At 35.1% G+C, this 26,379-nt stretch overlaps 1 protein-coding gene and 2 non-coding genes across 11 annotated transcripts in view; 1 reads left to right on the forward strand and 2 right to left on the reverse strand.

The window, feature by feature from the left end:
- Nucleotides 1-26,379, forward strand: part of TRIM37 (tripartite motif containing 37) — a 154,971-nt gene that overhangs the window by 862 nt on the left and 127,730 nt on the right. For all 9 annotated transcript variants that reach the window (XR_004972828.1, XR_004972829.1, XM_036340401.1 and 6 more), the window contains exons 2-11: nt 1,569-1,670; nt 8,273-8,313; nt 9,843-9,959; nt 12,343-12,430; nt 14,720-14,842; nt 16,967-17,090; nt 17,948-18,015; nt 21,131-21,255; nt 25,174-25,224; nt 26,250-26,331. Coding sequence is in view for 7 of the 9 variants with exons in the window: in XM_036340401.1 (XP_036196294.1) it covers nt 1,569-1,670; nt 8,273-8,313; nt 9,843-9,959; nt 12,343-12,430; nt 14,720-14,842; nt 16,967-17,090; nt 17,948-18,015; nt 21,131-21,255; nt 25,174-25,224; nt 26,250-26,331 (921 nt within the window). In the remaining 2 variants the exon portion in view is untranslated. The remainder of the gene's footprint in view (nt 1-1,568; nt 1,671-8,272; nt 8,314-9,842; nt 9,960-12,342; nt 12,431-14,719; nt 14,843-16,966; nt 17,091-17,947; nt 18,016-21,130; nt 21,256-25,173; nt 25,225-26,249; nt 26,332-26,379) is intronic.
- Nucleotides 11,487-11,593, reverse strand: LOC118672515. Its single transcript, XR_004973082.1, has one exon. It is a non-coding gene; the product is annotated as a U6 spliceosomal RNA (small nuclear RNA).
- LOC118672530 lies at nt 18,543-18,649 on the reverse strand. Its single transcript, XR_004973096.1, has one exon. It is a non-coding gene; the product is annotated as a U6 spliceosomal RNA (small nuclear RNA).

A 26,379-nucleotide genomic window follows, 5' to 3' on the forward strand; every position in this document is an offset into this window, starting at 1 on the left:
TCTTATTGGGCTGTAGTTTGCCAGAACAACCTCATTTTTATTATACCTGGCACTTGTAAGCTCTGATTTAAAAGTGTTGGGGTATTTACATAAAGGCTAGGGACAATTTAAAAAAAGATTGGTTATTGAACATAATTGTGTAATAATTGTCAAATACTGTATTAATTGTCGAAATACTAAAACACTGAATCCTTGCTTCGTTCTTAGTAAGGGCAGCGATGTGACAGGGCTTTTTAAACTAGTTCACCCAATGGTGTTAACGCCCCCACCTCCATCCCCTCCCCGCCAGCGTCTGCACCGCCCAGGTTCTTCGGGCTTGCAGTCATGATTAGACTCGCATGTGAAAGTATTTTACAGGCTTGGTAACTTGACCTTGGTTTTATGAGAGTTTTAATTCTCCTGCCCTATAAAAATGAACTTAAAATATCTAATAACCTACATTTAATTATATCTCTTTTTCTTGTTAGTTACTTCCTAAATTGATTCATATGAGGCTTGTTGCCAAGCCTCCTATTTCTCCTAATTTACGTGATCTTTTTTTTTCTTCCCAAAGCATTGGGAGAACTGCCACTAAAATTCTCAATAGGGGTAGACTCTCAGGCTCAAGTAAGTAGCTACCTGGTTGCAGTATCAGGGCAGAAATTCCGGTTTCTGGATTCTGAGTTAGTTTCTTTAAGTAAATTTAAAAAAATTGTTTTTAATCCTCACCTGAGAATGTTTTTATTGATTTTTTAAAAATATATGCTTTTATTGATTTGAGAGAGAGGGGGGAAGGAGAGGGGAGAGAGAAAGAGAGAGAAACATCATTTGAGAGAGATACATCCATCAGCTGCTGCTTGCCCTCTGCTGGGGGTCTAGCCTGCAACTGGGCATGTGCCCTGACCATGAATCAAACCCGAGACCCTTTGGTGCATGGGAGGAAGCTCAACCGAGCCACACCAGCCAGGGCTTTAGTGATTGTTCCATTTATTCATACATCCATTGGTTAAGTCCCCTCACCAGACTGAACCCACAGTCTTGGCCAATCAGGATGACACTCCAACCAACTGAGCTACCTATCCAGGGCATTGATCAAAGTTCACAGCTTTTAGGATATGTATCTCTTAAAAACTTATCATAGCAATTCATCCTCCTTGTGAAATTGCAGAGAAAGTAAGAAGTTCATATTGTTCCTTTAATCGTGTAGTTTGCCTTTTTTTTTTCTTACTGTTAAACGTAAGCATTTTTTCTGTATCATTAAATAATCGAAGAAATATTTGTAGTGACTAATGTAATCTATGTTAACTGTGGTAATTAATATTTGGACCAGCCAGATTCTTGCCATTATAATTAATGTTCAGTAAAAATATTTGTGCATTTCATATCCTTTCCTTAGAATAGAACCATTGTGAAGCTTAGATGTTCTGAGGTACTCCATCTTGGCTAACAAGTCCTGATATGGAATAAACTTAAAATTGAGATGTTATCAGCCTAAAATAAATGTAAATAAGCAAATTACTTTAATCATGCTTTTTACTCTTCATTCAGTAGCCTAACCTGGTGGACCTTACATCTTTTATTATTTTCAGAGCATTGCTGAGGTTTTTCGATGTTTCATCTGTATGGAGAAATTGCGGGATGCACGCCTGTGTCCTCATTGCTCCAAGCTTTGTTGTTTCAGCTGTATCAGGGTAAGCTGTATTTTTCTTTCCACATGCATTTAGCATATGTAGGATAAATTGGTAAATAAAATGGTAAAAATTAATCATTTCCTTTATCTTTTCATTTTAGATTTTGTGTCCTTTTAAAAAAATGTCTTCAATGAATGTTCCTTAATAGGGAGACCATCAGTGTATGTTGCTTAGTACTCTGGAGATGAATAATCATCAAATGATAACTGCCATGAATGAAATGTCTGGAAACCAAAATCCACTAAAATTCTAATATATTTACATTATTAAGTCATTGCACATTTAACAAGTACTTACAAAGGGCTGGCCTCCATTGTGTTTGAGGTTGAGGGATATGAAGATAAATGACAAAGTGCCTGCTCTGAGGGAACTTAAATCTAATAAAGAGAATGGACTTTCTGTACCGTCATAAAGAGACACTAACAGAATTTTGTGAGACCCAGAGGAGGGAGAGTTTATACTTGTTTGGCTATGTTTTCAGACTAGATCTTCAATTATCTAGCTACACTTAGTTGATTCTCTCTTACTACCTGTTTTTTTGTGTGTTTTTTAATTTTTTTGTTTGTTTTCTGCCCCCTTTTTTTGTCCCTGTAATTCTCTCTCTCTTTTTTTTTTTTAATCCCTTTTTGATTTTTAGCATAAGTAGCTCTTTATGTTTGCCTACAATTATTGACTTTGTTTTGTCTTAAATTTTGCACACTTTTAAAATCGGATATAATTTACATACAATAAACTACACATTTAAAGTGTACAGTTTGATAAGTTTTGACAAATGTATATACCTCAGAAACCATCACCATGGTCAAGATAGTGAATATATCTACAACCCCCCAGTTTCTTTGTGTCTCTGGGTAATGTCTCCTGCTTATCTGGTTCCCAGGCAACAATTGATCTGCTTTCTGCCACTATAGATATGTGCGGATTTTCTGGAATATTTTACAAATGGAATCTTATAATATATACTTTTATGTGTCTGTTTTTTTATTCAGCAAAATTATTTTAATATTTACCTATGTCAAGTGTATAAATAGTGTTCCTTTTTACTGCGCAGTAATAGCATTGCATTGTATGCATATGCCATAGTTTGTTTATCCATTCACATGTTTTATTGTTTTAAATGAGGTATAATTGACATTTAAAACATTATATTAATTTCAGATGTGCAACATATTTCTACATTCAACATTTGTATGTATTTGTATATATTGCAAAATGATGACTACACTAACTAGTTAACATCCATCACTAGATGTAGTTACAAAATTTTTTTTTCTTATGATGAGGACTCTTAAGATCTATTCTCTTAGCAGTTTACAAATATGTAGTACATATTATTAACCATACTATTAACCATAGTTACGGTTATATGTTAATAATACTATTGTTATTAACATACAGTCACCATACTGTACACATTCACTTGTTGATGGATACATGGGTTGCTTCTAGCTTTTGGCATTTACATAGAGCTATGAGCATTTATATACAAGTGTTTGAATGAACTTCAGTTTTCATTTCTCTTGGGTAAATAATTAGGAATGGAGTATCTAGAATCTAGATCATAAGGTAGATGTTTAACTGTTTAACGTATTGTCAGACTGTCTTCTAACATATTGTCAGACTTTATCATTTTACATTCTTGCTGGTATGTATAAGAGTGCTAATTCCATATTAATGCCAACACTTGGTTTGTTCAGTCTTGAATTTTAGTAAGGGTACCTCAACTTTCCCCTTAAGATCGGGAAAAAGACAAGGCTGCCTGCTTTCATTACTTCTATCCATTACCTTCTCTCCCAACCCATAGTAACCACCATTCTTTAAGTTTCTATGAATGTGACTAGTTAAGTACCTCATATAAACCCAATTATACAATACATTTTTTTTAGTACTTATTTCTGGGCTCTCTATTGGTCTCTCTTTCAGTCTTCATGCCAGTACAAACCTGTTTTGATTACTATGGCTTTGTCGTAAATTGAAATTAGGAAATTCAAGATAGTTTTGGTTATTTAGGGTCCCTTGTGATTATTTTTGAATTTTAGATGGGGTTTTTCTACTTCTGAAAAAAAGCACCATTGTGATTTTGATAGGAATTGCATTGATTCTGTAGATTGCTTTTGGTAGTATTGCCATCTTAACAATACTAATTTTTTTAATCCATGAATATGGGATGTCTTTCTAGTTATTTAGGGCTTCTTTAATTTCTTTCAGCAATATTTTGTAGTTTTCCACATACAGTTTTTTCAATTCCTTGGTTAAATTTATTCCTAGATATTTTACTCTTTATGATGCTATTGTAAATGTATTGTTTCCTTAATTTTCTCCTTGGAGTCTTTGCTAGTGTATAGAAATAAAAGTGCTTTATGTGTGTTGATTTTTGTATACTGCAACTTTGGTGAATTTATTAGCTTTAACTTAAGTTTCTTGTGAAATCTAGGATTGTCTACATATCTGATCATGTGTCATCATAAACATAATTTTATTTCTTTTCCATTTTAGATGCTTTTTGTTTCTCTTTTCTTCCTTAATTGCTCTGGCTGAAATTTTCAGTATTATGTTGAATAGAAGTGCTGAAAGCAGGCATCCTTGTCTTTTCCCTGGTCTTAACAGAAAAGTTTTCCATCTTTAACCACTGAATATGGTTTGCTGTGGGTTTTTAAAATAAGGATTTTAGCCCTAGCCGGCTTGGCTCAGTGGATAGAGCGTCGGCCTGTGGACTGAAGGGTCCCAGGTTCAATTCTGGCCAAGGGCACATGCCAGGTTGCAGGCTCAATCCTCAGTAAAGGTGTGCAGGAGGCAGCCAATCAATGATCCTCTCTCATCATTGATGTTTCCCTCTTTTTGTCTCTGCCCTTATCTTCCACTCTCTCTAAAAATCAATGAAAAAATGTCCTCATGCCGAAACCGGTTTGGCTCAGTGGATAGAGCGTCGGCCTGCGGACTGAAAGGTCCCAGGTTCGATTCCGGTCAAGGGCATGTACCTGGGTTGCGGGCACATCCCCAGTGGGGAGTGTGCAGGAGGCAGCTGGTCGATGTTTCTCTCATCATCGATGTTTCTAACTCTCTATCTCTTTCTCTTCCTTTCTGTAAAAAATCAATAAAATATATTTTAAAAAATTATTATTAAAAAAATGTCCTCAGGTGAGGATTAACAATCACAATAAAATAAGGACTTTATCAGTTGAGAAAGTTCCCTCCTATTCCTATTTCTTGAGTGTTTTTATCATGAAAGGATATTGTATTTGGTCAGATGCCTTTTTTCCTTTGTTTTATTAATGTGATATATTACACTAATTGATTTTTGTATGTTGAACTGTCCTTGCATTCCAGGAATAAATCACTTGGTCATGGCGTATAATCAAGAAAACTTGAGCTCAGTCACTTGTCTATTTCATATGTTTAATAAGTGCTAGAACTAGGAATCAGACTGAGGTCTGAATACTGTCTAAAGCTTGTGTTTCCATTTAATGAGGGAGAGAAATCAGTTCTTCAGTTGATTGTGAAGGAATTACTATAAAGATGTTTCTTTAATATTTCTTGTGCATTAATATTGTTCACTGGTTTTTACCTTGAGTTTTGGTTTGGAAGAAACATTGTTTCCCCCAAAGTATGAAAATTGCCACATTTATTTTGTGATTAAGTTAGATTGTGTGATATGTACAAGGTAAAAATGCTACATATATATAGAGAAGGGAAAGGTCACTAGCTTGGGATAGGCAGGAAAGTTTTATGGTTATTACCAATGGATATTCTTATGTGAGAGCGCATAGAGAGAGGGACTATATAAGCAAATAGACAGTCCTGATGTCAAGAGTGGTATATATTGCAACAATAGCCCTTTTGGATGGGAGAAGTTTATTAAAAAAATATATTGGTCCCAACCTTTATAGAGCTTGTTGTGAAGCAGGGGAGGGGAGACTACAACCACAATGAAGGGAGAAGTGTAGGTTGCTGTGGTAGAGCATGGCAGTGGTATCTAAAATAGTCTATAGAGCAAGCATGTCGAACTCTTGGCCCAGGGGCCACATGTGGCCCACAACGAATAATTTTTGTGGCCCAGCCAATATAATGGTATGTAAGAAACATTCTAATAAAAATTTCATAACTTGATTTTTATAATATCCTGTTATACATAATTATTAATAAGGAACTACAACGTTCGCTAATGGCTGATTGCTATAATCCTGTTACATTCATTTCCCTTGCATGCCTTATATGCAGGCACATCATTTCTCTCTACAAATACTAGCAGCAAGTATTTTAGCAGCCAATTGCACGTCATTATTCTTGTACTGACTTGTGTGATGTGCGCAAAGGGAAATATTTCGCTTTCTGAAAGCAAGAAAAATAGGTTTATTTGCATTACGCTTATTTGTGCAATTATTCAGTGTCTGGTAAATTAATGTTCAAGAAAAGTTAATTTTTTTTAAAATGTTCTATTTTATGTTAACGCATATTTATTTTAGCCTTTTGTATTCAGCATGTCTCCATCAAAATAAACCTGTGTTTCTATGAAAATTAAAGCTTTTGTTTTTTTGTGGCCCACGTTAACTTAAACCTTGTTTACTTGGCCCATGCTAGCCTTTGAGTTTGATATGCTTGCTGTAGAGCAGTAGTTCTCAACCTTCCTAATGCCACCACCCTTTAATACAGTTCCTCATGTTGTGGTGACCCCCAATTTCATTGTTACAAATTGAACATAATTAAAGCATAGTGATTAATCACAAAAACAATATGTAATTATATGTGTTTTCTGATGGTCTTAGGTGACTCCTGTGAAAGGGTCATTCGCCCCCCAAAGGGGTCGTGACCCATAGGTTGAGAACCACTGCTGTAGAGTCAGAAAGCTTTCTGAAGGAAGTTGCTTATAAACTGAAATCTAAAGGATGAGTAGGAATAAACTATTTGAAGAGAGGTATTGACAAATACCCTGGGCAGAGAGATACCAAATATATTTAAAGGTTTAACTTTGCTGGTTCCCCTAGGGCAGCCGTGGGCAAACTACGGCCCGCGGGCCGGATCCGGCCCGTTTGAAATGAATAAAACTAAAAAAAAAAAAAAGACCGTACCCTTTTATGTAATGATGTTTACTTTGAATTTATATTAGTTCACACAAACACTCCATCCATGCTTTTGTTCCGGCCCTCCAGTCCAGTTTAAGAACCCATTGTGGCCCTCGAGTCAAAAAGTTTGCCCACCCCTGCCCTAGGTTGAGGTAGAGGACTAGGCTAGGGAGGTGTGGGCTGAAAACAACCCTGGGGGGAGGTGCTATGACTTTAGTAGAGTTTTCAGCGGAAGAAACTTCACCCAAATTTTGTTTTTACCAAGGGACTGAAGAAATAATTTTCAAGGTTATTAAGAATGGAGGAATCCTCTTCCATGTATTTTCTTCTTCTAGCTTTATTTCTTTACTAGAAGACTGGTGCACAAATTAGTGCATGAGTGGGGTCCGGCTGGCCCACCCCGATCAGGGCCAATGGGGCTGGGCTGGCTCTGGGAAGGGGCCATGGGCGATTGGCCAGCCGGCCCCGCCCCTGGTCGAACTCCCGATTGAACTCCTGGTCCAGGGGACAATTTGCATATTAGCCTTTTATTATATAGGATTTTGCTGTGAGGTACCTTTTCCCTATTGTCTAATTTTTATTGTCCTTTAAGGTTTCCTTGGCAATTTTATTTCTGAGTTAATTAATTGACTTTAGGTAAAAGTTTATGTTCTTTTATAAAAGTACATAGGGATAAACAGAAATATCAGATACTGGAATACATTCATTTACCTCTGAACCAATTTACCAGACTATTAAAACAAAAATATTTAACCATAAATATTGGTTTTTTTTGGAAAGCATTCAGAAAATCTTAGCATCTCCTTTGTATATGGTGTGATACTGCTTCCTACTCAGTAATAATTACAGTGATTAAATTAATATAATTTGAGGTTTAGTGGAGACATTTTGCAGTTAAAAGGGTTTGTAAAACCTTTTCATAATTATGAGGAAGCAAAGTTATGTAGATGTTTAAAAGTTATTGAACTGTGGAACTCAAGATACAAAATGGTTTTGCTATATTGCTTATTCATATTTTAGGTCTAATTTATATCTATAGTGTATGTTCTTCAAAATTAATTTGCTTTTCTAAAAAGAAATGTATTAGTACCTTAAATTTCCTTGGGGATTTTATGGTTTGTTAGTTAGTTAAACTTCCTTGCAGATTGTAGGGTAGGTTAGTTAGAAGTATGGTGGGTTAGTTAGAAGTAAAACCCTATGGTTTATGTTTGGAGATGGTAGTGACCATATCATTATTTTTGTGAAGATTATCCACATCTTCCCTCTGAGATCCAAATAGCCCTAGAATCACTTTCTTTCCTATGCCAGAATAGCTTCTTAACTATTTGGGGATGAGTTCTGTCCCTTCGAAAGTTTGTCCTGGTCAATATGATAATGAGAGGAAGACAGTAGGTGTCTACTATTTCTATAAATATCTTTATAATTAATGCAGGCACTAGAAAAGTTAAACTTATTAAATTTGGTATATAAGTATTCAATATGTACAAATTAAAATTGTGGTGTTTCTACAATCAAAGCTAATTTATTTTTTTGCCTCCTTAGCGCTGGCTGACAGAGCAGAGAGCTCAATGTCCTCATTGCCGGTAAGTGTTTTGCTATGATTATTTGTGTATTTGGAAAATAATAAGGTAATGGAGTTGGAGTGTGCCCTAATATTAATAAGATTCTTTCTGTAATCTGCTTCATTTTGCCTCTTTGGGAATACAGCTGAAAAGAAAATAATCTCTCTAGATACAGCATAAACTAATTTATCTTAGAATTACATAGCATTAAATTTTTTACCTTATTTTAGAAAATCATGTTTAACTTATAAAGGTTTCTGGTTTTAAAAAATCTTAATAGTGTAGGTAAATATTTCTTAAAAGTCTTCTGATTCTGTTATTCTTCACCTAGTCTTGTCATGAAATAACACTTTCAGGTGAAGTTATTGGGGTTGTTTCTAATCTTCTAAACATTTTTCTGTGTACTGATATATCTACACTAATAAAAGAGAAACATGCAAATTGGTGTCACTCCGCTATGCCCACCAGCCAATCAGAGTGACTATGCAAATTAACCCAACAAAGATGGTGGTTAATTTGCATATGCAGGCACGGAGCGAGGACTGAAGAGAAGCCAAGCCTCGCTGTGGCTGGACCAAAGGCCTGGGTCCTGGGTGCCGGAGGAAAACTGGTGCAAGCAGCCAAGGGAAGCAAGGCCTATTGCGTGAATCTTTGTGCAGCGGGCTTCTGGTATATAAATAAAAGGCTAATAGGCAAATTGTCCCTGCAGGAGTTTGACCAGGAGACTGGGAGTTCGATTGCTCACTATGACGTGCGCTGACCACCAGGGGGCAGCGTGGAACAAAGGAAGGCCCCAGCTGGCAGCTGGGAGGCCCCAGTCGGCCCTGATCGTTGGGGAGGGCTAGGGACCCTACCCGTGCATGAATTTCGTGCACCGGTCCTCTAGTGTGTGTGTGTGTGTGTGTGTGTGTGTGTGTATTCTTACAACACAAATGATATAGTACTGTTTTGTTTTTTAAGTATAAAATATAGTGTTATCTTTCTTGATGTACACATGTCATTTAAATTTAAAAATGTTTGATTTATTTATTATGTGACCATATGTTATTTATTTATGCTTATATTGAGATACATTTAGATTGTTTCCACTTTTGGTAATTTCAAATTATGATGCCAGATTGTGCTGAAGAATAGGTTTTTACCATTTTACATTCCTAATAAAAGATACAAAAGTGCCTTTTCCTCACATTCCTGCCAATATTGTATATTACCAATCTATCTTTTTTTGTCCTTTTGCTAGATGAAAATTGTATCTCTCTTTTTTTTTTTAAATATCTTTTTAAAATTGATTTCAGAGAGGAAGTGAGAGGGAGAGAGAGATAGAAACATCAGTGATGAGAATCATTGATTGGCTGCCTCCTACTCAGCCCCTGCTGGGTATCAAGCCCACAACCTGGGCTTGTGCCCTGACTGGGACTCAAACCATGATCTCTTGTTTCATAGGTCGACACTCAGTCACTGAGCCACACCAGTCGGGCTAGAATGTGTTTGTCTTAGAAAATTAACTCAAATTCCTGAATTAAAAATATATATATATATCTTCTCTCTAGTGCTCCACTCCAGATACGAGAACTAGTAAACTGTCGTTGGGCAGAAGAAGTAACACAACAGCTTGATACTCTTCAACTCTGTAGTCTCACCAAACATGAAGAAAATGAAAAGGACAAGTATGTCCTCAATTTCTTTAAGTATTTCATATATTTTGGTACATGTTATTTTAATGAAACTATTTAAAGATATTTAGTTTTTAGTTTTGTAGGCGAACACAGATAGTTTTCATTTGATGTTGTGTGGGTATCACTATTTGGAAATATCTTTCTAACTCTTGAATGGCTTCTTTTATCAGAGGCTTTCATAAAAGGAGTGGAACTGCCATAGTTGCTGGTGTGCTAATAATTTCTCTTCTTTGCCTCTTGATGCCTACTGGCTCTCCTTGGGTTTGCTGAAGTTGCCTATAGGTCATTGATTAAGAATTGTTCTGATAAATTTCCTATATTTTAAAAGATGTATCCTAAATTTGGTGGTGTGGAAATCATTCTAAATTAGCCTCCAGACAGTATCTAATCTGCTGTTTCTTCATACTTTTATTGATTTTCTATTGGATATTCATATTACTTATAAATGAAAATATAAAATGTAGACCTATTTAGGTATTTTCTCTAAGCTTAATGATGAACAGAACAAATGCAACACTGTCTCTTTTAAAGGCACACTGTTTCTTTTAAAGGCAAGAGGAAACTTTTTTAAAAATATATATATATTTTTTTTATTTCAGAGAGGAAGGGAGAGGGAGAGAGAAACATCAATGATGAGAGAGAATCACTGATCAGCTGCCTCCCACATGCCCCCTGCTGGGAATCGAGCCAGCAACCCCAGGCCTGTGTCCTAACCAGGAATCGAACCACGACCTCCTTGTTCATAGATGGATACTCAACCACTGAGCCACGCTTGTCAGGCAGCAAGAGAAAACTTAAAAAAAAAATTTATTGTGCTAAAATACACATAACATCATTACTATCTTAACCATTTTTAAGTGTACAGGTCAGTAGTGTTAAGTATGTTCACATTGTCACCCAACTAATCTCCACTAGGGCTGCCATAATAGAATAGCATAGACTGGGTGCCTTAAACAGTATTGGAGGCTGGAAGTTCAGGGTCAGGGTATTGTCATGTTTGCTTTCTGGTGAGACCTCTCTCCTTGACTTGGATATGGCTTTTTCTCTCTGTGTTCTTACATGGCCTTTTCTCTGTTTGCATACACTTTTGGCATCTTTCTTTTCTTGTCAGGACATCAGTCCTATTGGATTAGGCCTCTGCCCTTATGACCTTATTTAACATCCTTAAAGTCTTTGTTCCAAGTACAGTTATCTTAGGGCTCTCAACATAGGAATTTGGGACGTGGCGAATGCAGTTCAGTTAATAACCATGTACATCTTCATTCCTTTGCATGTAGATCTCCAACTTAAGGGAAAATGTTTTATTTTATTTTATTTTTTAATTTTTTTCTTGATTTCAGAGAGGAAGGGAGAGAGAGAAACATCAGTGATGAGGGAGAATCATTGATTGGCTGCCTCCTGCATGTCCCCCATTGGTGATCAAGCCCACAATGTGCCCTCACTGGGAATTGAACCATGACCTCCTGGCTCATAGGTCAGTGCTCAACCACTGAACAACACTGGCTGGGCTATTTTATTTAAAATATGGAATGCTTCATGAATTTGTGTGTCATCCTTGTACAAGAGCCACACTAATCTCTTCTGTATTGTTCTAATTTTAGTGTATATGCTGCCAAAGTGAACATGGGAAAACTTTAAAATTGAGTTGATTTTTCAGAAGAACCTGGCATTACTTTGTGCAGTTAATCACGTGTCTTATTGTTAGCATTGACCACATGTAGGGAAAGTATTTGTGCGTACATACATGCTCATGTAGATACAAACACATAATCTGATTTGTCCCAAAGTGTAGTAGCAGGCTAGGATTTATTATCGATAGCAGTGGTTTTCAGTTGGTGTGCCGCAAGAATTTTTTAAATGTGCAGTATCTGACTATTTAGTTAGGGGCACTGACCTCTTTTCTCCTACATTATCAAATAAAAAAATGACAACAGCTAACATAATAGTAACAATAACCGTTCAGTGTGAATAAATCAAAACTATACCTACTTTTTTCTGTGAGATCAGCAAAAAAGAAATTTTTTGGCGTGCTGCAGAATTTTAGCAGTTTGTGTGCCATGAGATAAAAAGGGTTGAAAATTTCTGATCTATAGTAATATTGGGAAATGATGTTATATTTGTGCTTTATTCAAAAACTAGTCTGCATTTTTCATGTGATTTCAAGTTCTTATAGATTAATGAAAACAGAATTTTAAGAAAATTGTAATTTAGCTTAATTTGCAGAAGAAACTATGGAACACATTTTATATTATTTCCTGAGATATAATTGTTTAAAATTGACCAACCTGTTTACCCAAACTTAGGAATTTGTTAAGGTAATTATTTTTCAATTTTAGTTTAATTTATAGCTGTATTTTCTTTTCATAATATATAGATGTGAAAATCATCATGAAAAACTTAGTGTATTTTGCTGGACCTGTAAGAAGTGTATCTGCCATCAGTGTGCACTTTGGGGAGGAATGGTGAGCAGAACAAATTATTTTTGCTTAGAGACTAAAAACACTGAAATACTTGTTTGATTTAGATAAGAAAATAATATTTTACTTTGTTTATAGAATGAAAATTAAATTATTTTCCTTTATAGCAGAAGGTATCATTCTTTCTGTTATGTCAGAAAAACAGCCCTTGTGGGAGATTTTGATGTGGGATGTATACCCCCTACATAAATATTTTCTTTTAATTATAAAATGTATATATTCATCTGCAAATCTTTAGTTGTAGGATCAAGGTCTTTTTAAATTACTTTATTTCATTAAAGTTCAGTTGATCTCATGTCCTGGCCACAATTTTTCAATTTTGGTTTATTTAAAATGTAACAACACTTTGTGAAAAATATGAATGTAAACTCTAGATCTTAGGATTTGTTTTTTAGGTAATTAAGGTTTTTTTATTTTTTTAAATTTTTATTTTTTCCAATCTAATTCAAAATAGTTTTTTAAAGTTATCTATCTTTATCAAGTCTAAAACATTGAAGTTAGTTTTCCTATAAGTAGCTTTTTATTTTATATTTGTGTCCTGTTGTTTAATTAAAATTAAATTATATACTTACAATAATAAGTACAATAAGCATAAATAGGTTTGAGAATAAACAGTAGATTCTTGGTGGGGAAAGTTAGTCATAGTGGGGGCAGACATCTAGAGGTGTCTGTTAGCAATGAGAATTAATCATTCTTAGGTCATCAGTTTGCACATTTTTGGGAGAGAATGCCAGGCAAGTTGGTTGAGTAGAACTCAGTTCAGAGTTTTCTGTAGATATTTGCTTTTTAATATATTTTTATTGATTTCAGAGAGAGAGAGAGAGAGAGATAGAAACATCAATGATGAGAGAGAATCATTGATTGGCTGCCTCCTGCACTCACCCCTACTGGGGATCGAGCCCACAACCTGAGCATGTGCCCTTGACAGGTAGACGCTCTATCCGCTGAGCCAAACCAGCTAGAGAGCTTTTCTGTTGGTATTTGAATACTCTTGTGCCGACTAGAAAAAATTTATGTCCCACAACTTAGTACTTTAAATAAATGTTTCTTTGTAAGAAGCAATGGAAACAGTATTTTTCATATTTTAAGTGGACATGCAAAAATCCATGTCATTTTTTTCTTAGAGACCATGGCTGGGTGTTTTGGTTGAATAAGACAGTTCTTTTTTCTTTCTTTTTTTTTTAAATGTTTTGATTTTAAAGAGAGAGGAAGGGGAGAGAGATAGAAACATCAATAAGAGAGAAACATAGATCAGCTGCCTCCTGCATGCCCCCTCCTTTGGATCGAGCCATCCACCTGGGCATGTACCCTGACTAGGAATCGATCCGATGGCCTTTTGATGCATGGCCCGAGGCTCAACCAATTGAGCCATAGTGGCTGGGCAAATAAGACAATTCTAATAAGTACTTTTCTGTTACAGGAAATTCCTTGTAATAGAAATTTAAGTTCTACTTACCAGTCCAGAGATTGTGATGAAATACAGTACATAAATTGGATAGGAAATTGATTTTAGGCTGTTAGCTTTAAAAAGTTGTTCTTTGAATACAGCTGGATTTGTAAGTCTAAATTGTATGGGCCTTCTGTCTCTGCAGTAACTCTTTGTGGCATGAAGAATGGGTTTATTGCTTTTGCTAATAGTGTACCATGGGTCTTTTCCTCAAATGTCTTTCTAATTTATTCATTTGTGTTAGAGACTAGGTATTCAGTGAAAAACAAGATAGATATCAAATAACTAGCTATGTACTTAATTGTTGTAATAGATATTAGGAATAAGTACACAGTCTGATAAGAATGGATAACTATGAGACCTGACCCTCTAATTCTGAGCTAAGTTCCAAAGGATGAGTAGGAGTTACGAGGTGGAAAGTTTGGGAGGGAAGATGGAGAATTATTTTTGAATAAGTACGAGCTACTTTTGCAAAGGCCTGATGGGGGGACAGAAGGCTAGTGCTGATCAAGAGAAGAGTGACAAATGAGGTTGTGTCAGCTGCTTTGAGCCATGATTAAGTATCTTGGTTCTCTCTAATGAGTGAAGATTTCCAGATCAGTGTAAACATTTTGCTTAAGATCTTTATCCACAATTGAAGGATTTTTTACATGGGCCAAGTGACTTTAAGCAAGCTGTGACTTACTTTAACAAAGGGAGCCAAAAAAATAAAATTCATTTGGAAATATTTGCCAGTATATTAGTGTTCATAGAGTGTTAATAGAGGAATGTAAATGCAGATGAGATATATGAAGATGTTTTTTTAACTATTTTATTAATTTAAATAGCACGGTGGACATACCTTTAAACCTTTGGCGGAAATATACGAGCAGCATGTTACTAAAGTGAATGAAGAGGTAGCTAAACTTCGTCGGCGTCTCATGGAACTAATCAGCTTAGTTCAAGAAGTGGTAAGACTACTACTAAAAGATGATTATCCTTTTGATAGTCTATACCAGCCATGGGCAAACTACGGCCTGCGGGCCGGATCCGGCCCGTTTGAAATGAATAAAACTAAAAAAAAAAAAAAAAAGACCGTACCCTTTTATGTAATGATGTTTACTTTGAATTTATATTAGTTCACACAAACACTCCATCCATGCTTTTGTTCCGGCCCTCCGGTCCAGTTTAAGAACCCATTGTGGCCCTCGAGTCAAAAAGTTTGCCCACCCCTGGTCTATACTATGTATACTATAGTCTATACTATATATTTTTATAATATAAATCAATCAGATGTTGAAATTAAGATTTAAAATAATTTTAGGCATATATATATTTTTAAATATATTTTTTGTTGATTTCAGAGAGAAAGGGAGAGGGAGAGAGAGAGAGAGAGAGAGAGAGAGAGAGAGAGAGAAACATCAATGATGAAAGTCATTGATTAGCTGCCTCCTTCCTGCACACCCGACCGACACTGGTGATCAAGCCTGCAATCTGGGCATGTGCCCTGACCGGAATTGAACCGTAACCTCCTGATTCACAGGTCAATATTCAACCATTGAGCCATGCCAGCCAGGCAAAATTTGAAAATTTGATAGGATATATTTATAGTCACCCTAGCCTAGGAATTAGAGTCTAAACCCCTAGCCTGTTCTGTAGTTGGAGCCAGAGAATTGTCTGGAATCAGTTAATGAGTTAAATAAGCCTGTTTTGTTATACACTCAATATTGACTTTTAGAAAGTCATTAAATTTTTCATTCTTTGGGCCCCCAGCTTTTGGGGTTTCTGCTGCGAAGGAATGAATTATTTCTGATGTCCTGAATTAGAACTCTGCAGAATTAAAAGAGTAATATGTAATAGTACTCTTTGGATGCTGTATGGGTCAAACAGTTTTGGTGAGCTATTTACCATTTATAATAGTTCTGTGGGAAAATTCATTAAGCTTCAAACATTTAAATACTATATATACTTTTGGAATATATTTTGTTTAAAGTTGCCAGATTGATAATTGTTATAAATGAGATTTGTGGACCATTCCTAACTTAAGATGTCATCTTTATCCACCTTCAGGAATAAAGTTTCAGATCATTATAACTTTTTTTATACAGAAAGTAATGTTTTTGAGTTGTATGTATACTATCTACAAAATCATTTGGCCTTTACCTTTTTTTTTTTTCTGTTTTCTCTTGGCAATATTATAATGTGGTTATTAGGAAGAGTATTCTAGGTTGCGATTCTTACTGCTTGTATTTATAATAATAGTAAGTATAGGAAATGATGCTTTTTTCTGAGTTTTGCTGTTAAAAAATCTCCATGTACTCTGCAGTCTTTGAAAATCTATTTTTTTCTTCTAAAAAAAAAAACTCTGTAGATATGGTTTAAAAATTTTTTAAATTATTTTAGGGTTTTGCACGATGTGAAATTCCTCCTATTAAGTGTTCCCCTTAGTAAACTTTTGGTTTGAAATGGTTTCTTATAAGAGATATAATTGGGGCTTTGAGTATGTGTTCTGTATGTTACCTAAACCAATTTTTGTAATTACATACCTATCTTTTATTTATACTTTATTTATTTATTGTTTATGGTTTATTTATTGTTTATTTAAAAAATATTTTTATTGATTTCAGAGAGGAAGGGAGAGGGAAAGAGAGATAGAAACATCAAGTATGAGATTTATCAATTGGCTGCCTCCTGTATGTCCCCTACTTGGTTCATAGGTTGACGCTCAACCACTGAGCCACACCAGCCCAGCTTTATTGTTTAATTTTAAGAAATATATTTCCTGATTCTTTTCAATGTACAATGTTTTTAAGGCCATGATTTTTCTATGATATATGAATAATTAAAAAGGATTATTAGCTTATGCTTTTTTTTTCTTTATTATTTTTTTTTTTGTAATCCTCACCTGAGGATATGTTTATTGATTTTACAGAGAGGAGTGGGGGGTTGGGGGGGGCAGAGAGAGAGAGAAACATCGATGTGAGAGAGAAAAAACGATTAGTTGCCTGTCGTATGTGCCCCAACTGGGTAATGAACCCCAAACCTAGGTGTGTGCCCTGACTGGGATTTGAACCTGCTACCTGTTTATTTTTTAGGAAAGAAATGTAGAAGCTGTAAGAAATGCAAAAGATGAGCGTGTTCGGGAAATTAGGAATGCAGTGGAGATGATGATTGCACGACTAGACACGCAGCTGAAGAATAAGCTTATAACACTGATGGGTGAGTGTTTTTCTATGCTGCTGGAGTAACTGGGGCTCAGGTTCAATCTTTGAAGAGAAAAGGTTGGTGAGTTCTTTATGCTAGGAAAAGATTGGTTTAAAAATAAAAATTCCTCCTATTAAGTGTTCCCCTTATCAAAAACATTACTCCAAATTAATATAACTTCTATTAGCCTCACTGGATATGCTTCCAGCTCTTCAGACTTTGTGATTTAAAAAGACAATGGTCTGATTAGGCAAGTATGCCTATCTTGTTAACTTTCTTTTTAACCTATGAAGCAGTTTCTTTCTTCCTTTTTGGTAGTAATTTCTGTAATAATGATTCCTTTATTCCTGTGTTTTTCCAGTTTCTTGAGAACTTTGGGGCATTCTTTTTTTACAGGTTCTTCTTATGTTCAAAGAACATAACCTTTTGCTGACAGTAAACATAAATATATGGCCCACTTACTTTTTTTTTTTTATGCCAACACTTTAAGTTTTGGGGAGGAATTATTTCAGAATTGTTGACTGAGTAAAAAGTTTACTATTCTAAATCATTATAGCCCTTTTAGAAGAAGCAGTAACATTAATTTCTTTACAAAGTATATTGTCATTGTATATTTCTTAGATGAATTTAATAAAAAATCTAAATTACATTTTGTTTAAAACTGTAGTTAGGGTTGGTTCTGAAATCCTCTTGTCAGAGCTATTAGAATTTAGAATCAACCTCTTAAAGCTCTGAGAAAAATTTTTAGGATAGCTGTAATGAAGTTTTGCTTTCCTAAAATTAATTTCTTGTAATTGAATGTATTTCGTGAAAGTTAATTTTATTAAAATAATAATGAGCATGAGTATTGGTGTTTTGTTATTTTTAAATAGGTCAGAAGACTTCTCTAACACAAGAAACAGAGCTTTTGGAATCCTTACTTCAGGAGGTAGAGCACCAGGTAATGAAATATTAAATGTAATGAAGTCTTTACCCTTTTTTGTCCACATACTTTAAAATTCTTTTTGATAGCGATTATATAAGATCAAAAGATCTTGTGATCTATGTGCTATACTAGGGATTTTTATGAAATAGGATTTAGCTGATTCTATGTTTTCTCCATCAGGTTTGGGAACTAAATAAAATTAAGATTTATTCTGTTTTGTAAGAATGGTGCATAGCATCTAAGTCTATAAAAGATTAAAATCTCTGACCTTGTGACTTAAGTGGTGCCTTTGAGACAGAATATTATTGCCTATTACCTATATATACTATGTGATTTTTATTATAAACTTAGTGTTTTTATTTATTAAGTACATTTTAGTTAAGTATCAAAGATCAGGCATTGTTTTAGGTATTTGGAACATAGCAATGGACAAAATAGTAAAAAAATCTGTCCCCATAGAGTTTATATTTTAGTTTGCTGGTAGGTGAGTGTTAAGTATATAGTGAATGAATAAATAATTGTGTAGTGTTACATAACTATTTGGTATAGTCGTCTTTTTTTTTTTTTAACGTGTCACTCTTGTGCAGGGACTATACTAATCTTTTCTGTATTGTTCATATTTTAGTATATGTGCTGCTAAAGAGGGGACAAGATTCATCTGCCTTTCCTTTTTTTTGTTAATCCTTACTTGGGGTATTTTTTCCCATTGTTTTTTAGAAAGAATAGAAGGGGAGGGGTACAGATAGAGAGAAACATCAATGTGAGACACATTGATTGGTTGCCTCCTGCATGCACCCCAACCAGGCCCGGGATTGAGCTTGCAACCAAGGTATGTGCCCTTGACGAGAATTGAATCCTTGACCCTTTAGTCTGTGGGCCGACACTCTAACCATTGAACCAGACCAGCTAGGGCTGCTTTTCCTTCTTAATTGCTGAGTAGTATTTTATTATATGTTATATACCATGATTTGTGTTTTCATTCAGCTGTTTATGGCTGTTTGGGTTGCGCTTTTTCTTTTTCTTTTTCTTTTTTTTTTTTTTGGCTTTTACAAATAAAGCTACAATTGATATATGAGCAAATTGCAAAATAATTTTGCTCAAAAAAGGAGGCAGACATAGAATGAGTACGTAATGTGTATGATTACAATTACATAAAACTCCAGAAAATGGAAACTTATCTATAATGAAAGAAAGCAGATAGGAGGTTGCCTGGAGGGGGAAGGAATCAGGAGAGCTTACAAACAAGCGCAAACAAATTTTGGGAGATAATGGTAAAGTTCACTATCTTGACTATGGTGATGGCTTCACAGGCATATACATTTGTCAAAACTTAATCAAATTACACACTTTAAATACATGCAGTTTATCTTACATCATTTATGTCAGTTATTCCTCAAAAAAGTGTTGTTTTTTTAAAGCACATATCTGGGTTGCTGGTTTGATCCTTTCGGGGCATGTACAGAAGGCAACCAATCGATGTTTCTCTATCACATCAATATTTCTTTCTCTTTCTCACTCCCTCTCCCCTCCCCCCTTCTATCCCCCTTACTCTTTACTCTTTCTCTAAAGCAGCAGTTCTCAACCTGTGGGTCGCGACCCCTTTGGCAGTCGAACGACCCTTTTACAGAGGTCACCTCAGACCATCCTGCATATCAGATATTTACATTACGATTCATAACAGTAGCAACATTATAGTTATGAAGTAGCAACAAAAATAATTTTATGGTTGGGTCACAACATGAGGAACTGTATTTAAAGGGCCAGAAGGTTGAGAACCACTGCAAAGTCAATAAAAACATCCTCGGGGGAGGCTTAAACAATAAAAATTTATTTTCATTGTTCTAGAGCAGCCATGGGCAAACTACGGCCTGCCGGATACGGCCTAGAGCCGGCCTGTTCGGCTGTTCTATCTGGCCTGCGGAGCCGAAAGAGCAGAGGGTTCTCTTGCTCTCCCCTCCGCTCCTTCACCAGCAGCAGTGTTAACATGTATTAGTTCACACAAACACTCCATCCATGCTTTTGTTCCGGCCCTCCGGTCCAGTTTAAGAACCCATTGTGGCCCTGGAGTCAAAAAGTTTGCCCACCCCTGTTCTAGAGGCTGGTTTACATCAAGATATTGGCAGGTTTGGTTTCCCCTGAGGTCCTTCAGTTTGGTTTGTGAATGGCTGCCTTCTCTCTGCTTTCTAAAGACCTTATCTCCAAACTAGAGGCCCGGTGCATGATATTCATGCAGGGTAGCATCCCTAGGGTTGGCCTGCGATCAGGGCCAATCAGGGCCTCCCTTCCCAGGCTGCCAGCTGGGGCCTTCCTTTGTTCTGCACTGCCCCCTGGTAGTCAGCACATGTCATAGCGAGAGATTGAACTCCCGGTCGAACTGAGGGGACAATTTGCATATTAGGCTTTTATATATAGATAGATACGATTACATTCTGAGGAATTGGGACTGCAACATAAGAGTTTTGGGGAGACACAGTTTAGCTCTTAATAGTTTACAAAGCTTTTTCACATTCAGCTTCATGATTGTTAAACCCAGCAAAACAATCATAGGTATTATTTCAGTTTTGCAAATGAACTGACAGCATCATATAATTAGTTTGTAGCAGAATTAGAACTTCGAACTAGTTGTTTTGAATACAAAATTAGTAGTCTTAACTACCATGCTTATTTTACTAAAGTTGGATTTACCACTTTTTTACCTTTGGCTGTTTCCCAAATCGATATAGCTTAAAACTTTTTGTGTGTGCATTACATCTTAATGTTTCTCTGGTCCCTGGAATACATTTTGAGAAAACCTATTTGAAGGCTATAAACCTATAGGAGTTTGTTCATTAATATACCTAATGACTTCACTGTAGTGCAAAGTATATTTGTAGTTTTTTAAAATTGGATTTACCCTAAGATATGAGGAGAGAAAAATGCTTTAAAATCAAATACACTTACTCCCTGACTATATTGTTTAGAATAGAAATAAATAACCTAGATTTTTTTGTAGATTTTTCATTCTAAAACCCACTTTAAGTCATTCTATTTTTTTAACCTAATTTTTTTCAGTATATAACCAAAACAATTTTTATTTGCCACTGAACAGTAATTTTGTTTATTTAGTCAGGTACTTTGTTTCCTCACACAGTTACGATCTTGTAGTAAGAGTGAGTTGATATCTAAGAGCTCAGAGATCCTCATGATGTTTCAGCAAGTTCATCGCAAGCCCATGGCATCCTTTGTTACCACTCCTGTTCCACCAGATTTTACCAGGTATGACACAGTTTTTAAATTTCATTTTCATATTAAGTTTATGTGCAAATGCACATAATCGTTTTTAAAAAACGCTGTTTTTCTTTGCTTCATTTTTTAAGGTTCTGTTTATAATGATGTGGTCTAGCGAACTTTAGTTTATGCATATAAATCTGGTTTAAAAAAATTCTTGTGGACTTATGCATTTTTTAGTGAAAAGAGAGGGTGGTAGTGAATTAGGAATTGGTTTCTTCCTGGATCTTCATCTTCCATACTGTAGAGAAGAAATAATTGATCACAGTTTATTTCATGTCTGTCCGTTCATTCCTTTTCTTACTTGAAATAACATCCTGTTTCAGGATGATATAATGATATATTTTATATACTGAGAAATTATCACAATTAGTCTAGATTATAGTTTACATCCATCACCATACATAGAAAACATTTTTTTCTTAAGACCTCTCTTAGTAGGTTTCAGATATGCAATACAGTGTTATTACTATAATCACCATGCTGTAAAATATAGTTCTATAAACTTGTTTGTTTTGTAACTAGAAGTTGGTACCTTTTGACTTCTCTTTTAAAGATTCCTCATATCCATGAGATCATATAGCACTTTTCTTTCTGTCTGACTTGTTTTAGTTAGCATAATGTTCTCAAGGTCCAGCCGTGTTTTCTCATATCCATCCTTTTATTTACCTTTGAGTTTACTTATATCTTATTACACAGTGACTATAACTCATTTACATGTATGTTCTCAAAAGGAAAACACATAAAGCATGAAGTGCCAAAAGATTTTAATGGTGATAAGATGTTCTCTCCAGATCCTAAAAAATCTGGAAATAATAGTTGGTTGCTTTCTATGTATCTTTTTAGTTTTTACCCTGGGCAGTCTTAGAATTCTTCTGAACAGCATATTTTTTTAAGCATGTTTAAATTACCCTGTGCTGTTAAGAGCAGTGATTCTTAACACTGGTTGTATGTTAGATTCACTTGGGATTCTTTTGGAAATTTACCACTGTTGGCCCATACCCCCAGGACATTTGAAATAAAATCTCTGTGAGCGTATTAGTTTGCTTGGATTGCCATAACAAAATACCACAAATGGATGGCTTATACAGCAGAATTTTATTTGCTCAGTTCTGGGGGTGAAGAAGTCTAATATCAAAGTGCTAGAAAATGTGATTTCTGTTGAGGCTCTCCTCTTGGCTTGTAGACAGCTGGCTCCTTGCTCTGTTCTCAACATGACCTTTTATCTTCATGCATAGAAAAGGTGTCTTTCTCTGGTGTCTTTTCCTCTTCTAAAGAAACGAGGCATATTGTTTGTTAATTAACAAACCCTGGTTAGGGTTAGGGTCCTGCTCTTACTACATCATTCAACCTTAAATATCTCCCTAAAGGTCTCCAAATATAGTCATGCTCGAAGTTAGGGCTTCAACATATGAATTTGGGGGGACATAATTCAGTCCGTAACATTGGCTACAGGTAGGAGTTTGTAGTCTTTTTTTCTTTTTTTTAACTCAGCTTATTCCTGAGATGAGAGGTTAAACCACTGCTTCAGAGAAATACATTGGTATGACAGACTTTAGTTCATCTTAAACTTTAGACATGGCTTATGAAATACTATCAAGTATTTCTAGCATTTTGAGAACTGTGGTACATTTAAGAAACAGCCTTATGACTTGTATGCATGCATATAGGCCTAACCAATGGACACAGACACCAGGGGGGTGAGGGTTTCGGTAGAAGGCACATCAATAAAGAAGAAACCACCAAAAATTTTTTTTTTTTTTACAAATCTGATAATTAGGGAGCTTGCCATGGGTGAAGGTCCCTGTAGTACTCCCTCTCACCAGGAATGCTTATTCTTACTGGAAATTTTGTCTTATAACTGAACCATAATTTTTATTATAAACTTAGTTTATGAGTGGCAATCAGTACACAGGAAACAGGTGTGTTCATATGTTAGTGCATTGATCAGCAAAGAAAGAGGGCCAAATAAGAAAGGCCGCATTTATTGACATTAAGTTACAGACCAAAGTTTAGATGTGCAAAGCAGTGGTGAATGTTCTAAGCTTTAAGATCATGGGACTGGGTGAAATTCCATCAATTGATGATTGGTGATGGAGCCACAATGGAGAATAAAAGGTCATTAAGCAAATGCAATGTTATTTATTCAAGACTATGTGCTCAGTGCTGTTGTGGGTGCTGCAAAGGAGACATGGAAGAGGAACTAATTTACTGAGTATATATTTCAAATTAAATAGTAGAGAATTGTAACTTAAATTCCAGTATGTGTTACTCAGTTATATACTCTTCTGTCAGAAATTCTGAAAAGACTAGTGTGGTCAAAACTTTATAATCTAGAAAGAAATCATAGAAGATCTTGAAACATTTAGGATGTGATAGGAGCTGCTATATTTGGAGGATAGCAAGGAAATTATTTCAACCAGAATTTGTAGGACTATTGGTGGGGTGTTGTAGGAAATAAGACTGTATAGTTGTCCTCAGGTAGAACATAAAAGATAAGAATTTTTTGTTTAAAGTAATAAATTCAGTCATCTTAAAGACCAGAGTAGAGGAGGTAAAGAAATAAAGAAAACTGAGAAGATAAAGCTGTACCTTACTTGTAAGCCGAGTGGTTAACGTTGGCACAATTTCAGATAACCTCTGAAGGAGATGAAAAAAAGATGTGAGCTATTATCATAAAAAAAAACAATAATGAATTTTTTAATCTATATTTTTACTGGCAAACCACTAATTTTTTCTTAATATGTTTTTATTGATTTCAGAGAGGAAGGGAGAGGGAGGGAGAGATAGAAACATCAATGATGAGGGTCATTGATCAGCAGCCTCCTGCATGCCCTCTACTCAGCATCGAGCCTGAAACCCAGACATGTGCCCTTGACCGGAATCGAACCTGGCACTCTTCAGTCCGTAGGTTGACACTCTATCTACTGAGCCAAACCGGCTAGGGCACAAACCACAAATTTTTTTAGGCACTATAATAGTGTGAAAATGGTATGGATGGATCTTATATCTTATTTTGGTAATCACAAATTTTCATGAATTGAACTTCAATAAGTAGATCGGCAGATGTGAATGGCTTACAGTTTTATCTTAATGGTAAATTTATAGTTTTATATATTAAATGTATAACACTGTGTTACAGTACTATGTATGGCAGTGTCTGTATCATAAAAGTTTTAGTGACTGTGACTCTATGGTATTCTAATGAAAATGCTACAGACTATTCTCATGATATAAGGATATTTAGCAGCCAGGTGGTCTATCATTGTGCCTACCTTATGTGATCATAGTTCATTTCTCTTTGGAGAAGCCCTTATGACACTAAAGTTGCCTGAGGTAATCTTGCTTTGCCAAGAACTGTTAATGTGCTAGTCCATCCTAAGGCTTGCCCCTTTTGTGATTATGTATTCTTATCCTATAATATTGCATAGGTTTATTTCCTAGTAAAAATTCTCTTTAGGGTCTCTCAGTATTCCTCATAATTTGTTCTGAAGACGGAAGTTTGGGAATTTATTGTGATGTCTTTTGTTTTTGTTGTTTCTTTTGGTTTTTAAATCTGTTTATATTGGTTCTGTATTTCAGGTTTCTAGCCTAAGCATCAGTTTCTTCCTTTTCCTATTTTATGAGTACTGTTTTGTCTCTTATTTTAATACTTAATTATATATTGCCTTGTAAAAAAAGATTTTTTATAAAGTATTTGTTTAGTCCTCTATTTCATTGCAAACATTTGATGTAATTAATCTTCTGATGGTTTTATGAATTTATTTGATTTTATGTTATTTTTAATGAGGATTAAGAATTTTCTTAGGGACTTATTTTAATTCAATAAAGGGACTCTGTTTTTTAACTAAATGAAACGTTAAACTTACAGAAGCCAAATAATAATTTGCCTTTCCTTTTTTTTAGTGAATTAGTACCATCTTATGATTCAGCTACTTTTGTTTTAGAGAATTTCAGGTAAGAGTTTTTGACAACTCTGGATTTTAGTATGTACCAGGAAGGTGTTATTCCAGGGTAGGATATAGACTAATGAACTGTGACACTCAGTGTTGTCTTAGCAGAAACAAATTTCCTATTAGAAGCATAATGGTCAATTGTTTGGATTGTATTATTTCTTCAGGACCAATTGCTTCTCTAGTCAGGGGAAGGGAGTCATGTCTTATACAATAGGGTCCACTTGGCCTTTGTTAAGATGGGGTGAATGGGATGATAGGGGTCAATGAGCCCATTACCCATCTTTAGAAATAAAAGTGAGAATAACAAGTCCATTTGGGTCCATTTTCTCTGAACTCAAAAGTGAGGACAAGAAGTCATTATTTTAAGCTTTGTAATTTACATGTTAATTTTTTTTTTTAGCCATTATTTTTCTCTAAGATTATGAATGAAGACCATAAAAAAAAAGGTCCTAGAAATTTGTCTTCAAGGGCTGCAAACCAAGAATATAAGGTCTTGCCTGGGGAGGAAAATTCCAGGAGGTGCTAACCATCAAAATAAGGCAAACTGAGAATTTATACCACTTCATACATAATTTGTTTTTCTTATGGGATAATTTTGTGGCTAAAATATAAACTTTCCAAGACTTTCCCCACATACATTAAGATTTAGCACAAGCTCTTTTTGTTTTTCCATTTTAAAAAAAAGGGTAATTATACTACCAGGGATATGAGGAAGAGAGGCTTTTTTTTTCTTTTTTATTGGTGAAAGATTACTTGTTGAAATGTTAATTAAATTCAGTATACTTAGTTATTTTCCCTTTTCTCTTAAATATCACAGTTTTGAGGTGACCTAAAACTGAAGATACTGCTGAATATTTCAGTATTATTAAATTTTATTTTATTTCTAAATGCAACTATATATAAATTTATCCAGTCTAATCTTGACTTGATTAGTCACCTTTTACTTTGTCCATGGCTTAAAGTAAGTAACATAAGTAAAGTGGTTGGTTTTGATCCTTTGATTTGATTGGTTTTCTTTTACTTTAGCACTTTGCGCCAGAGAGCAGATCCTGTTTACAGTCCACCTCTTCAAGTTTCAGGACTTTGTTGGAGATTAAAAGTTTACCCAGTAAGTTTTTCATATTTTTAATAATTCTTTTAAACCCAAGATCTTTCT

This window comes from Myotis myotis, unplaced genomic scaffold (genome assembly GCF_014108235.1).
Source record: "Myotis myotis isolate mMyoMyo1 unplaced genomic scaffold, mMyoMyo1.p scaffold_m19_p_17, whole genome shotgun sequence".
Classification (NCBI taxonomy): Eukaryota; Metazoa; Chordata; class Mammalia; order Chiroptera; family Vespertilionidae; genus Myotis; species Myotis myotis.